This window comes from Zootoca vivipara, chromosome 7 (assembly GCF_965207765.1).
Source record: "Zootoca vivipara chromosome 7, rZooViv2.hap1.1, whole genome shotgun sequence".
Lineage (NCBI taxonomy): Eukaryota > Metazoa > Chordata > Lepidosauria > Squamata > Lacertidae > Zootoca > Zootoca vivipara.
Window position 1 is genome coordinate 9,529,784 of NC_142590.1, and position 15,430 is coordinate 9,545,213.

At 46.9% G+C, this 15,430-nt stretch overlaps 1 protein-coding gene across 2 annotated transcripts in view; it reads left to right on the forward strand.

The window, feature by feature from the left end:
• LOC118089049 (carboxyl-terminal PDZ ligand of neuronal nitric oxide synthase protein) overlaps positions 1–11,690 on the forward strand; it is a 60,544-nt gene extending 48,854 nt beyond the window's left edge. For both annotated transcript variants that reach the window (XM_088674882.1, XM_088674883.1), the window contains exons 11-12: positions 3,186–3,480; positions 6,552–11,690. In XM_088674882.1, coding sequence (XP_088531008.1) covers positions 3,186–3,480; positions 6,552–7,023 — 767 coding nt within the window. In that variant the 3' untranslated portion in view covers positions 7,024–11,690. The remainder of the gene's footprint in view (positions 1–3,185; positions 3,481–6,551) is intronic.
• The last annotated feature ends 3,740 nt before the right edge of the window (positions 11,691–15,430 follow it).

The window sequence follows — 15,430 nt, forward strand, 5'->3', positions numbered from 1 at the left end:
GAACAGAGTCTCTGCCCTTTGGGGAACTTGATTTATTAAATGTACACCTTTCCTTGTGTCCCTGGTGAGGAAAGCCAATCCTGGCTTTCTTCCTTTGGCAATTGAGTCAGCGATGGCCATTTCTAGACTGGGAGAGCCTCGCCATGGACATCCACGCAGTGATAATCTCCATGTTGAATCGCTGCAGTCTGCTCTACCTGGGGCCCAGAAGCTGCAGTTGCTGCAAAATTCAATGATGTGGCTGCTCACTGGGGCAGAATATTATGATGACGTTATATGTCTTGCTGAAAAAATTGCAGCGGCTTTCAATTAGCTTCCAGCTCAGTTCGGAGGGCTGGTGTTAGTGTTACAGGCTCTGTGTGGCTTGAGACCAGTATAGCTTAAAGTTGTCTCACCCCTGATACCCATGTTCCTCAAGAAAAGGCCTCCTGCAGATACCAATTTACTAGGAGCTCCATGCCGAAGTAGAAATGGACTTCTATCTTATGCCACATTTCAGGCAACCACCATCTCGGTTATCATTTCGGTGTCTGTTGAAGAACTCGCTTTCCCTTTCTTACATATTATTTTTGTTCGTTTTCAATTACAATCCAATAATAGCCTCATTATAACAATGCCAAATTGTAATACAATTACTAATACCAATCATTCAGATACCAAATTATATCATTTAGGTCTTTTTCTTCTTTGGCAATCACTCGTAGCCGAGTAAGATTGTCTTCCATAAACACGATTTTAACAATGGGTCCGTAAGTGACTGTGGAGGCCAATTCTGGATCCACACGTCCTTCCACAGTGGGGACATTGGTTTCCAGGCGGGAGTTGATCACAGTGTGGATTTGCCAAGCGTGCCTTCCTCTTAGCACATTTCTCCCTTTCATCCTGAGTTCGAGTTTCTTCAAAGCCCATGACACCTTTGGTAAAGGCTGTTCTCCAACTGGAGCGCTTGCAGGCCAGTGTTTCCCATTTATCAGTGTTTATACTACATTTTTTAAGATTTGCCTTGAGAGAGTCTTTGAACCTCTTTTGTTGACCACCAGCATTACACTTTCCATTTTTAAGTTCGGTATAGAGTAGTTGCTTTGGAAGATGATAATCAGGCATCCGCACAACATCATCAGTCCAACGAAGTTGATGTTGAAGAATCATTGCTTCAACACTGGTGATCTTTGCTTCTTCCAGTATGCTGATATTAGTTCGCCTGTCTTCCCAAGTGATGTGTAAAAATTTTCGGAGACACCGTTGATGGAATCTTTCGAGGAGTTGGAGATGGCGTTTATAAGTTTCACAAGCATATAGTAAGGTTGGTAGTACAATAGCTTTGTAAACAAGCATTTTGGTTTCCCTGCGAATGTTGCGGTCCTCAAATACTCTGCACTTCAAAAGCCGCACTCGCAGAGCTCAGGCGATGCTGGATTTCAGCATCAATGTCGGCCCTCGTGGAAAGAGAACTGCCCAGGTAGAAGTGATTGACATTTTCAAATGCTACACCAGGGGTCCCCAGACTACGGCCCGGGGGCCGGATGCGGCCCAATTGGCCTGCCAATCCGGCCCGCGACGACCCCCTCTTATGGCGCGCAGCGCGGCAGCGCTCTTCCGGGTCGGGAAAAAAGTGCCGAAAATCCTTTGTGCGCATGCGTATGGGCCTCTCCTGACCCGGAAGAGGTCATTTCTGGTGCACTTCCGGGTTGGGGGAGGCCCATACGCATGCGCACAACGGATTTTCGGCGCTTTTTCCACCCTGGAAGGGCGCCGCCGCGCCAGTAAGCGCCTGTGCGCATGCACACGGGCGCGCACTCCCCCGCCCGCCGGCCCGCACAGGCGCGCGCTCCCCCGTCCTCCGGCCCGCCGCGCGATCGGCGCGGTGGGAACCCGCCCAAATGCCGGTAAGTCTGGGGACCCCTGTGCTACACCATTGAGTTGGATTTGTGGCGCTGCAGAAGCCCATTGAGCTGAAGTGGGCTTCAGTACACTGCTCTCCTTGTTAGGTGGTGGCTGCATCAATGTTGGCCCTTGTAGAAAGAGAACTGCCTAGGTAGGCAATCATTTAGGTAGCCCCCGCATGCTTGATTTGATGATTTGATGATTTAATTTATTTCTGCATTCCAAAATCTTATTAATTTCAATTACACTCCGGTCAAAATAATCCCTTATACAACATCTATGATACTGTATTAACATCATCCATTCATATTGACACATTAAATGGTTTATAAAAACTACAAGTGAGGCACTCAAAGTATATCCTTGTTCTTCCTGTGTGTGGCAATTATTCTGTCTGTGGTGTTTCTTCCTGTCCTTGTAAAATATGTCTATCTTTTCCTGGTTGTTGCTGCTCCCCATCATGCCTTGGGCAGAGCTAATATCCCATTGTTGTTTCAGAAATTCTCCATTTCTCCACCCCATGCTTCATTGCTTTGCCACTTTTAACACTGTCTCAATAAATAACCTGTTTTTGCCTCTCAGCCTGGGAAGGAGAGTGATCTGAAGAACTCGCTTTTCCAACAAGCATCTTAATGGAAGATTTTCACCCCATCTTGTGTTTATATTGGACTTGAAGTTGTTTTAAAATATGCTTTGGTTATTGATGCACATGGATTGTTAATTCGCTTTATGTTTTTTGGGAAGAAATTCATTCATTTAATAGATAACAAATGCACATGGAAATAATAATAATAATAATTTATTATTTATACCCCGCCCATCTGGCCGGGTTCCCCCAGTCACTCTGGGCGGCTTCCAACAAAACACTAAAATACAGAAAGCCATCAAAGATTAAAAGCTTCCCTAAACAGGGCTGCCTTGAGATGCCTTCTAAAGGTCTGGTAATTGTTGTTCTCTTTGACCTCTAGTGGGAGGGCATTCCACAGGGTGGGTGCCACTACCGAGAAGGCCCTCTGCCTGGTTCCCTGTAACTTGGCTTCTCGTAGCGAGGGAACCGCCAGAAGATCCTCGGCGCTGGACCTCAGTGTCCGGGCAGACCGATGGGGGTGGAGACGCTCCTTCAGGTATACTGGACCGAGGACATTTAGGGCTTTAAAGGTCAACACCAACACTTTGAATTGTGCTTGGAAACGTACTGGGAGCCAATGTAGGAAAAACAATTGGTCAGGCTAGGTTGGGTGAAGAGGGCTTTTCCTGGCACCTGTCCCACTCACACGAGTGCCATTTTCTTTCTTTTCTAGTTAACCAAAATACGTTTGAGAATTCCAACACTACCGCTGCAACAAAGCTGCCGGCAGCCAAATCGGTCTCCCTTCACCCCAGATCCTCCCCCCGAGGCCCCCCCGAGTGGGTCGGGGGCAGCCAGCACCTCAAGAACCTGAGCAAGACGGTGGGTGCAAAAGTCAACGACTTGCTACGCAGGAAAGAGACCAGCAACCACAGTAGCTTTGGGGTAACCGAAGTGAATGAGTGTGCCGGGGCGGCCCTCTCCTGTGGGCAAGGCACACTGCCGGGAGGCCAGGACCAGGAGGAATGGTAAGTGGGCCCCATAGGCATTCGTGGTCACCACTGTTTGCAGCTTCCGCAGGTCACGGATATAGGAATGGGACTTTACCTGAGCCCTCTGCCGGTGGACGTGGGTTGCGCTGTGGTCTAAACCAGGGGTCCCCAAACTTACCCGGCTTCGGGCTGGTGCCCGCAGCTCCGATTGCGGGGGAGCGCCGGTGCGCATGCGCACACGCTATTTCCGGCGCACTTCCGGGCCGGAAAAGCAACGGAAATAGCTTGTGTGCATGCGCACAGGCCTCTTCCGACCCGGAAGTGCGCCGGAAATGACGTTTGTGCAAGCTATTTCCGGCGCTTTTCCGACCCGGAAGTGGGCAGCCGCGCTGCGCCGGTAAGAGCGGGCGGCAGCAGCGGGCGGCGGGGGTTGTCACGGGCTGCATAAATGAACCTCACGGGCTGCATCCGGACCCCGGGCCGTAGTTTGGGGAAGCCTGGTCTAAACCACCTGAGCTCAGAGCCTGTGTCTCATTTTAATCCACCGATTGCTGCCTTTCTCACGAGAGGCGATAAATTAGGACAATGGGGCTGAGATACCTTATGAAGGACACAGAACCACTTTCGTTTGCATCTGTGTAGCCTGTCCTACGCATCTCTCCCCTCGAGGAGGATTCAGCGCCAGACCCACATAGAAAGGCTTCCCCCACAACTTGCGCTTGCCAGCCAACAGCCTCTACAAAGTCAGGCCAAGGTGGCAGCAGCCGCTGTTTGTTAGGTCAGGAGATGATGTCACAAGGCCAGCTGGCTACCTGGTCCTTTGCCCGGAGAAAGCTTTGCACCATGAATGGGTCCTTTGAGTTAAGGAGTGTCTGAGAGGACATGGAAAAATTTTCCCTCTTGACAATCTCTGGGCCACGTCTCCCCAGCTTTGCCCTGAAGAGTGTACCTGACTTAACATGCCCCGTGCACAAAAGCAGCTTGCCAGGTGAGCTAGGGGGGGGGAGTGCTGGGGAAAGGTACCTCCAGAACACTTTGAACAGAAGCAAATGTTTTCTGAATGAAAGTGAAATAGGGGTAGAAGGATGAGGAGTAACGTAGCCTGGGGTAGTATAGGAATGCTTGGGGCGTGGGTGGCGCTGTGGTCTAAACCACCAAGCCTCTTGAGCTTCCCAAATGGAAGGTGGGCGGTTTGAATCTGCACAATGGGGTGAGCTCCCGTTGCTCTGTCCCAGTTCCTGCCAACCTAGCAGTTTGAAAGCATACCAGTGCAAGTAGATAAATAGGTACCGTTCTGGTGGCATTTCCCGGGCATTCTGGTTTCCATCACAGTGTTCCATTGCGCCAGAAGTGGTTTAGTCATACTGGCTGCATGCCCCAGGAAGCTGTCTGCAGAAAAATGTCGGCTCCCTTGGCCTGAAAGCAAGATGAGCGCTGCAACCCCATAGTTGCCTTTGACTGGACTTAACCGTCCAAGGCAGGCTTAGGCAAACTGCGGCCCTCCAGATGCTTTGGGACTACAACTCCCACCATCCCTAGCTAACAGGACCAGTGGTCAGGGATGATGGGAATTGTAGTCTCAAATCATCTGGAGGGCCAAGTTTGCCTATGCCTGGTCCAGGGGTACCTTTACCTTTTTGCTGCCAGAGGACTCTTGGCTGTACTGCGCTGGGGCTAGAGTTGGAATCGTGACAACATCTGAACTCCCAAAGCTCACAACCCCCAGGGGCTCACACCTTTCAGAGGTTTAAGTCCCAGGACACCCAGCTAACACAGGGTTCAACAACCTTTTCCAGCCATGGGCCAGTCCACTGTCCCTCAGACCTTGTGAGGGGCCAGACTATATTTTTTTTATTAAAAAATGAACGAATTCCTATGCCCCACAAATAACCCAGAGATGCATTTTAAATAATAGACACATTCTACTCATGTAAAAACACGCTGATTCCCAGACCACCTGTGGGTCAGATTGAGAAGGCGCTTGGGCTGCATCCGGCCCACAGGCCTTAGGTTTCCTACCCCTGATCTACAGTCTACAACATTTTCATAACATTTTCCTTAAGTGCACTGCATGCAGTAAAATTAATACCTTCCTCCCGTAACCTTTCCCATGATTCTAATTGAATATTATATCCAAAATCTTTAGCCCAGTGTATTGGGGCTGTTGCTCCCTCATCTCTTCTCAAATTTATCTCAAACCTTGAGAAAGTGATTGAGCCGCATCCGGCCTCCAGGCCTTACGTTGCCTACCTCTGAGCTAACAGAAAGTTGAGAAAGTGGTACTAGGCCATTTTGCCCATTGCTGGTCAGGGGGTCCCTTTACCTTTACACTTGTTTTACTTGTGCACCAGAAAGCAGTGCCCCACAACAGGTAGGTGGAAGATGGGATGGGACTCCCCACCAGATCAGCCCTGGGGTGAAAGAAGAACCAAGGGCCTGCTCTCTTAGGAGGTGTATTCCTTCGAAGAGCTGGAAGAGGTTGTGCCACTTTTCAAGCTGTGCTGCCTTGGTAGGTGAAGTGCTGACTTCACTTTGCTGTCTTCTGTGTGCTATGCGCTCTAGCTTTGGAAGCCATTAGCAGTTGCCATCTTGTTTCTTCGAAAGAAGCTGGCGACACGAAGAGCTGTGAGCCGCGATTGGTTTCAAGCCACGCTTTTCAAAGGATTCGGTAATGCAGCGTTTCTCAACCGCTGTTCCGCGGCACACTAGTGTGCCGCGAGACGCTGGCTGGTGTGCCGCGACGTGCGGCGACGAGAAGGGCGGTTTGCATTGTCACGTGCCTGGCGGCCGCCAATAATCAGCGCTGACCCGCCGGAAAGCAATATTTCTCCTCCTCTTTCCCAAAGCTCAGTGCAAACGAGCCTGGCGGCCGCCAATACACAACACTGACCCGCCGGAAAGCAATATTTGGCAAGTGTTTCTTACAGTCATAATTATAATATAGGGCGGCACAGAGTTAATTTTTTTAACTTTTTTAATGGTGGTGTGCCTCGTGATTTTTTTCACGGAACAAGTGTGCCGTGGCCCAAAAAAGGTTGAGAAACACTGCGGTAATGCACGGTTCTCATTGAGTGCCCCTCTTAACCATTTTCTTCTTGTGCTTGTAGGCAGGCTCCCGTCGGTGCCATTCCCCGGCTCGACCCACCCCCGGAGATTGCCAAGAAGCGCACCCCAAGAGCTCTGAAGACCACCCAAGATATGCTGATTGCCTCCCAGCCGTTGGTAGGTAGCATCGAGGCTTCTTTTCCAGAGGGAAGCCAGGAACATGCATTCCAGAGGGAAGCCAGGAAAGAGGCAGCTCGGAGCGAAATTGGTTTGTTGACGCAGGAGGAGGTTGGGACCAGCCACAGCAGGGCCCGTGGGGTGCCTGATCTCATCTATAAGGAGAATTTGGAGCCTAAGCTAAACACTGCTTACAGAATACCCCCCTCCCCAGAAAATGTGACACTCCAACTCAGCTTGAGTGCGGGCAAGAGCCCTCCCGAATGCCAGTTCGAGAGCAGCGTGGCCCCCTCAACAGCAGAGACATCCACACTGGAAGCTGAAGGTCACAGTCCGGATTTGCTGTCCTTTGAGTAGAATCATCTCAGCTGCTCCTGTTTCATAGCAAGACCGCCCCTGCTTCTGTTCTTCCTTTCTAAACATTTCTTGAGCCTGACGACGGAACGGACCCCACATCACATCCCCAGAGGGCAGCTCCAGTTGGGTGAAGTTGTGGGCAGGAGAACACTGTGAGGTTCGAGAAAGGCAGGATTCCTTTCCAGCGCCCGGAAATGCTTGCATGCGGCATGGGAAGCCAGCCATTGGGGGCTCTGGGTTGCCTGTTAACCAGTGGAGCTGCTGTGGACCCTCCTGAGCAAACATCACCTGCCCAACCTCCCTGTGGGGAGTTGGGAATGCTGAAACTGCACAGCCAGAATGAGAATCGCTTCCCTCCAGAGACCGGTCCTCGTGAGCAGAGCTGGAAAGTGCTGCTGTTTAGCTGTTGTCTGGCTGCTTTATCGTAGCGCTGTGCCTTCTTCATTCCAGTTCTGCCATCCAGGACTCTGATTCATATTCGTCAGAGCTTCACAGTGGCTGGTGAGCAATTCAGAGTCAAAGCACGAGAGCGAGAGATCACCGCCTTGCCTTGCCAATCGCTAGCCTTGCCACTTAGGAGTTCGCTGTATTTCTCCTGGCCTGCGGGGCTGAAGGTCGTGAAGCTGGAGCGCCTGCCTCTCGTGCTGAACTTCTGCATAAGGAAGCACTTTAAACCAGCTTCATAGACGAATCCCTTAATACCTTGCGGTGAGAAGCAAAAGGATCTTCTGCTTACAGCCACTCTCACAATCTTTTTCCTGTTACTCCTCTGCTCGGACCAAGACCTACCTACCTTCTTCCATTTGAGCTGCGTTTGGCTCCAACAGGCCTTCTAATAAAACTCTCCTTTTTTAAAAAAATTCCTGGCAGAGTCCTATTTATTCAGGTGACCAGGGACCTTAATCTCTCTTGCCAAGTTGATGTTCTCATTAAGCACACAAGATTCCTAGACCTTGATCAAGTGTGGGTGAAATCCTTGAGGATTCTGCTCAAGAGCCCCCCATCCCGTCAGTGTCTTCCAGAGATCCAGTCTTTGCTGCTTCTGTCTCCCTTATGTGTATACCTCATCGTCTTTCTAGAAGTCTTCGGTCCTGGTCTTAACTTTTTTTTCCTCCCATTTGTTGTCCAGACTCAGCACTGGGTGTTTTCAAGCCAAAGAGGGAGCAATGAGCAGGTTGTCCTGAAATGTGCTCTCTGTCATCTGCTGACGTTGCCTTTACAATTCCTCTCACTTGACCTCAGGATATGAAGATGGCAAAAGCTCCCTCCATCTGACCTGCACTACAGATGCCTGGCAAGCATAGTCAGCAATACTATTGGCATTAACTTTGTTGTGCATGAAGAGCTGGTGAAACTCTACAGCTGCATGGTCACCACAGATGCTCATATGATTTACAAATAGTCTCAGGCCACCAGACACTCTGGACAAGGGAGTTCCACCTCACTGGTGAATTTTCACATACCTGGTTACATAATTTGTCTTTCAGACAAGCATTTGAAATTCAGCAAATCTTCTATTTATCGCCAAAGTGTTTATGTTACTTAGCAAGTTTTAGATGCCACTTAATCGGAAAAAGCAATCTCTTGACAGTTTACATGAAAGGGTACAAAATGCTAAATGAAATACTTGGATTTCAATGTGCAATTTTTAATTGGTAAGGCTGCTTTTTTTCTTTCCATCTCTCAATTTTGCTGGGTTTGAAGTGAGAAATTCCACAAATTGTCAGTTACTGAAAAGTACGATTGCATGATACCTATCAAATGCTGTAAGAAGAATTATACACACAGAGACACACACACACAGAGAGAGAGAGTAGACAAATTCCTGATCAGAATCAAGCTGATTTGGAGAAATTCAGGAGATGTCTGAGCCAAACTGGGCTCCCTCCAAATTGTTGCAAACCAAATTAGATCCCCTCAAAGCCTTGTGCATATTAATTCAGAGATTTGGGGGCAGAGAGTGTGAGAGAGAGGCAGGCAGTGTATCTGCAAAAACTGCAACATTTATTCCCAAGTTTGCTTTTATCAGGAAAACACAAGGGTGGGAAATGTGGAGCCGTAGTTTTGTGATGGACAGCTTTCGCTTTTAACTGGGGAATCTTTTCCAGGGTTCTCCTTCCTTCCTTCCTTCCTTCCTTCCTTCCTTCCTTCCTTCCTTCCTTCCTTCCTTCCTTCCTTCCTTCCTTCCTTCCTTCCTTCCCATCGCAGTGCTTTTGGGAGGGATGCTGAAGCGACTTGTCAGAGTCTGATCCTGTGCTTTCAGTGCATTTTGCGGCTACGTGTCTATGCTCCCAAGGATGCTCAAGGCCCCTCACAAATGGGGAGCTGCCTGTCTCCACTGCTGCGCTTTCCGTGGTTGGCTGCTGCTGGCACCAACGCCCCTGGCAGCGCACGCAGTTCCACGGGGTCCCCACAAATTGAATCAAGCTGTGCCAGCTCTTTCTCCCCGGTTGCCTGGCAGCGAAGGGCACAGCGCCCCTTCCTGCTAAAGGCAGCTTAATAATAGCCTGGCTTGCCACTCTACTGCCTCCTCTCCTTTATGCTCAGTATAAAGGCCAGGAAAGAGCTCAGCATCTTGCTCTAAAACGGAGCGTGGGTTGGATACCTGCTCTCTGGCTGAAAGGATATAGTGTGTTGGGGGGGGGTGCTCTGGGGGCAAGCAGCGTTTTATGGTTGCACTAAGCACTAATATAACACTGTGCGGGTGTATATGTGTGTGTAGCACAGCCACAAAACACAGCAAATTGCCTACAAAACGGGGAGGGGGGATCCCTTTTACAAACACCCCAACTTTAAAGTGCAGTCTACGCTTTAATATATTTTATTCTACCAGGGATGAAACACTTTCAAGTTTCTTTCTGCAGTGTTTTCGGCTGAGCAGGAACACTAAAAGCACCCTACCAGTGTTTTTCATTCATCTTTACAGCCATTTGCCTTAAATTTTGCTGCCTTCTTTACTGTATGTGGATATAAATTGCCCACAAAACCACAGAACGGAGAAGGAAATAAATCCCTTTGTAGTGCCCACCCCACTAAACATACCTAGCGCAAAAAATCCCTGCACCTGTCCATCTGAAATTTTCCAGGTTTCTTACCAAGAAGCACCTCTATGTTTTCATAAAACAGATGAAAAGAACAGAACAGATCCACAATGGCCTTCCTTGAAAGGCAGCGGCTAAAGGCTGCCGCTGATCTTCCTTTGCACTGTGCAGCCACAAGGGAACATTGGGTGAGCACAACTCCCAGTCCTTGGTGTGCAAGAGAGAATCCCAAGAGTGCCCTTGCATCACTGACTCTGCCCTCACTCTAAGACATGCCCCAGAATCCTTTGTTTGGAGTCCTTGGCCCAACAGCTGATGCAGCAATGTTCCCTGAAGGTTATGAAAGGTTATGGGACGCAGGTAGCGCTGTGGTCTAAACCACTGAGCCTCTTGGGCTTGCTGATCAAAAGGTCGGCAGTTCGAATCCCCACAACGGGGCGAGCTCCCCACCCCAGCTCCTGCCAACCTAGCAGTTTGAAAGCACACCAGCGCAAGTAGATAAATAGGTACCACTGCGGCAGGAAGGTAAACGGTGTGTTTGTACGCTCTGGTTTCCGTCACGGTTCTGTTGCGCCAGAAGCAGTTTAGTCATGCTGGCCATATGACCTGGAAATCTGTCTGTGGAAAAAGGGCGGCTCCCTCACCCTGCAAGTGAGATGAATGCCACAACCCCACAGTCACCTTGGACATTGGACTGGACTTAACCGTCCACGGGTCCTTTACCTTTTTTTTTAACCTATGAAAGGAGCAATGGTGGGCATAGGAAGCAACAATGCAAATTTACTGTCAGATATCAACTACTGAAGTAAAATATTACTGAGCATGAACTATGCACATCAGATATTTAGATAATATTTTCTATTAACATTTGCAAATAATAATTATGAGAATTTTTGGAAGCAACACTCCTAGGACAGGCAGAAATTCAGCCGAGGATGTCTTCCCCATCGTTGCTACTGCAGGGCTGAATTCTTATTACCTAGCTCTTAAGACATAGTGCCTCTTTTAAGAAACAAAAAAACCCAAAACCTATTCACGTGAAGAGTTAGACACAACTAAACCCAGTGGAATCATTGCGCTGAAGCACACTAACTCTTTATAGGACTGGACTGTGATCCATCGAGCTCCTCTGAGCGAATTGTAATTCTGGGTAACAGGTCTACTCAGATTGCAGCTTGCATATGAGATGATGAACTGTTTGGACATGTATGTGTTTGTTGTAGTTGTTGTTTAGTCGTGTCCGACTCTTCATGACCCCAGGGACCAGACCAACTGCAGCCTCATTTTCCTGAGAAAAGAATTACCTGGGGAAAGTATGAAAGTCGAATCAACTCCTTTTGAAGTGTATTCATTCTTCAGATGTCTAACGTCACTCAGATACCTGTTTTGGATATGTATGTGTTTATACGTATGTCCTATATAAAATTATAATGTATTTTGTACTGATATGTAGAAATTGAAGGGGGAAAAATCTTCATCACTTTTTAATGAAGGAGAATCTGCAAGAGCACTAGTATTTGAAAATCACAGGTTTTGAAAGACAAATGATAGAGCTTTTAAACTCTGTAATCTAAAGGTGTTCTGGTGTGGGCAGTTCACATTGCACAATAAACTCTTTTCACCTTATGAGTTGCACCTCTCCGTAAACTGAAACACCACAAAAACAGGTTGCCTAAAGCTGAGTTTCTCTTGCTGTAAAAGTCGGCCTGACCTTGTTGCACACACCTTATGCCAGGCAACCCCCAAACTTCGGCCCTCCAGATGTTTTGGACTACAATTCCCATCTTCCCCGACCACTGGTCTTGTTAGCTAGAGATCATGGGAGTTGTAGGCCAAAACATCTGGAGGGCCGCAGTTTGGGGATGCCTGTGCTTATGCCTTAAGATCTTAAGCATGGTGCAAAAAAATGTTCCTTTTCTGTTGCATTTCTTATGTGGAGAAAGGATCCCAAGAGAAGGCACGGCTGGCTGCAACACTTGAACACCAAAAGAAATCCTTGCAGGTACTCTGTTTTATGTGTACTGTATAAAAAGAAACACAACCATTAGCATCCCCTCAAACTGCACCCTTGAAAATATTTTCTCTCCACCCGAAGTCTTTTCAGTTGCAACTCTGGCTTCATCCAAATGCTGAACTCTCCATAGAGAATTTTCAAGCCTTGTCTACAGAGGCACCTATGTAGATGGTCACAGTTTGAAAAACAAGCACAGAATAGGGATGGTTTTGCTGCTTCAAGGTAGTTCTTGCACTTTAAAGTCTTGACTGCCATCTTCTGGCAGTTTTCTGTAACTCTTCACACAATAAAGGCAAGTGCCAGAAAACACTTGTCTGGGGCATCCCTCTACTGTATATCAGGCATCCCCAAACTGCGGCCCTCCAGATGTTTTGGCCTACAACTCCCATGATCCCTAGCTAAGAGAACCAGTGGTCAGGGATTATGGGGATTGTAGTCCAAAACATCTGGAGGGCCAAAGTTTGGGGATGCTTGCTCTATATCTTAAGAGGAAAAATACTTGTGATTTAAAACACAGTGATAGATAGTACCGCTACCATGCTGTCCTTTGAAAGGAAGAAGGTGCTGGTTTTTATATGATTTATAGTGCAGCTTTTTTTAATCATTGGTTTTTGCCATCACCTACACCAGCTCAAAGGAATTTGCCACAGAACATTAAGCATTAATCTTGAATATTGTGCTGTCATAAATATTATGGGAAATGCAAAGTACAGTCATATGCTATTCCCCGAGCATTCACACATCTCTTCCGGAGGAAACATCTCATTAACAGAGTCTCCATGTTGGAGAATGTTAGCCGTATCAGATTTTGATGCAGATGCTAAAAGCTCCCGCATGCTTGCTGCAACTTCAATAATATCCTTTTCTTAAATTGACTTAATTCCCTGCAGTGTGCCTATTACTCCTTAGCCTATAGTGCACATTCAAGTGAGCTTATTTCAGAATTGAGGCCCAAATGCTGTTGTTTGTTTGTTTGTTTGTTTGTTTGTTTGTTTGTTTGTTTGTAGGAGCAAAAGTGATTTCTTGATCCTGGCTCCTTTTCTTCTTCTTCTTCTTCTTGCAGAACCCAACACAGTATATTGCTGCCATCTGTTGGACAGGTTAGAGTTCTTTATTCAACCTAGAGTTATTAACTGAAAATGACAAATCCCTAGTCCCCCCCCCCCCACACACACACATCCACAAACAGCCCAGGAGGACATCTAACAATGTTAGCTCACAATACTGCCAGGGTTGTGGATGAAACCCCTTAGGGAAACCCAAGAGGGGCCTCTCAAGTTCCCTTGCCACATCTCAGAATCGTAGAGCTGGGAGGGACCCCCAAGGGTCTTCTAGCCCAACCCCTTGCGACGCAGGAGTCGCAACGAAGGAATTCCAGATTCTGGTTCTATCCAGATGATTCTGACTACCATCCCCATCGCCCTCTGCTGTTGGCTGTGCTGGCTGGGGGCTGATGGGATCTGCGGAGTCGAGGAGCATCCTGAGGGCACCACATTGGGGAAGTCTGGACTGCGCTGGCCATACACATCTTGAGTAATTGAAAGGTACTTAAATTGTTGGGTAAAAGCTTGAAATTAGGGCTACAGGAGGATTCCGTTGTAGGATTAAGGTAAAACTGCATTGCACCCTTTTGCCATTACAGTCTGCTCTAAACTTTTTTTAAGGCCAGGAGATTTAAAAGAGAAAACATATTGCTGAGAGAAACCAGATATTCAGGTACTTGATAAGGCATACCTTACCCAAAACATCATGCTAGCCCATCTATTAATAGCATCTTTGAATCAGTCCCAGGGAGACTCAGCTATTCAATGTGTCACAGAGAGAGGCTGCCTAAAATAGCAGCTCAGTAATCTTTTATGATTCTCTAATAGGAGGGTACATCACACACATGCTTATGTTCAGGTAGCAATGTCCAATAAAGCAGGACCAATGCCGAAATTAAATTAGGGGGTAAATAGTATATTACCTGTGATGAGACCATCCTCGCTTCGCTTCTAATGGTTCCTTTTCTGATTATATTTCCCACTTAACCATATATATATATATATAGCGGCTTCACACTTTTACTGTAGCAGCTAGTTACATAACCAGAAAAGCCAGGAGAGAAAGGATTCATTTCCTTTCAAAGCAATTTAAACCTTTAAACCTTTAAACATTTCTGAACCCAGCTTTGGATGTGTCATTTGAACGGGAACAACAGGGGAGGAAGCCTACAAGTCTTTTGATTTCCAACACATTTGCAAGAGAGTTGATTGCATCCGGGTGTTGGTGCTAATCAGATACTTAAGAGACCATCTTACCCTATCTCTTTTCTATATCTTTGGCTATCACTCATAGCTGAGTTGTATTATTATTATTATTATTATTATTATTATTATTATTATTATTTGTACCCCGCTCATCTGGCTGGGTCTCCCCAGTCACTCTGGGCAGCTTCCAACAAACATTAAAATACATTAAAATGTCACACATTAAAAACTTCCCTCAACAGTAAGATTGTCTTCCACGAACACAGTCTTAACAGTGAGTCCATAAGTGACTGTGGAGGACAATTCCTGATCCACACGTCCTTCCACAGTGGGGACATAGGTTTCCAGGCGGGAGTTGATCATGGTGTGGATTTGCCAAGCGTACCTTCCTCTTAGCACGTTTCTCCCCTTTGTCCTGAGTTCGAGCGTCTTCAAAGTCCATGACACCTTTGGTAAAGGCTGTTCTCCAGCTGGAGTGCTCACAGGCCAGTGTTTCCCAGTTGTCAGTGTTTATACTACTTTTCTTTAGATTTGCCTTGAGAGAGTCTTTAAACCTCTTTTGTTTACCACCAGCATTACGCTTTCCATTTCTAAGTTCAGAAAGAGTAGTTGCTTTGGAAGACTATCGTCAGGCATCAGAATGACGTAACCAGTCCAACAAAGTTGATGTTCGTTTTTTAAAATATTTTTTTTATTGTTTTACCATTTTATAGTCATTACAATGACGTTATCTCAAAGAAAAAGAAAAAACACAATTCCCATATTCCCCCACCCCACCCTCCACGACTTCCCTCAACTTCCTCTTCTGGTTCTTTACATATTAACTTCTCCTGCTTGTTTTATTATACCTTAACATTACATTCTTTAGATTAAATATTGTTCAATTCTTATCCTTTTTATACCATAATTGTTTTCAAATTGCCTCTCACACTTTATTCTTTCCCAATTTTTACACCTTAATCTCTGTTCGTTTTGTTAATTGTTTTTACTCAAACCCTGCTAGTGAGTTCACTTCCTTACAATGTTTTTGTAAGTTCAACATAAATGGTTCCCAGTCTTTTTTAAATTCTCTATTGTCTTTGACTCTAAGTTTCCCAGTTGGC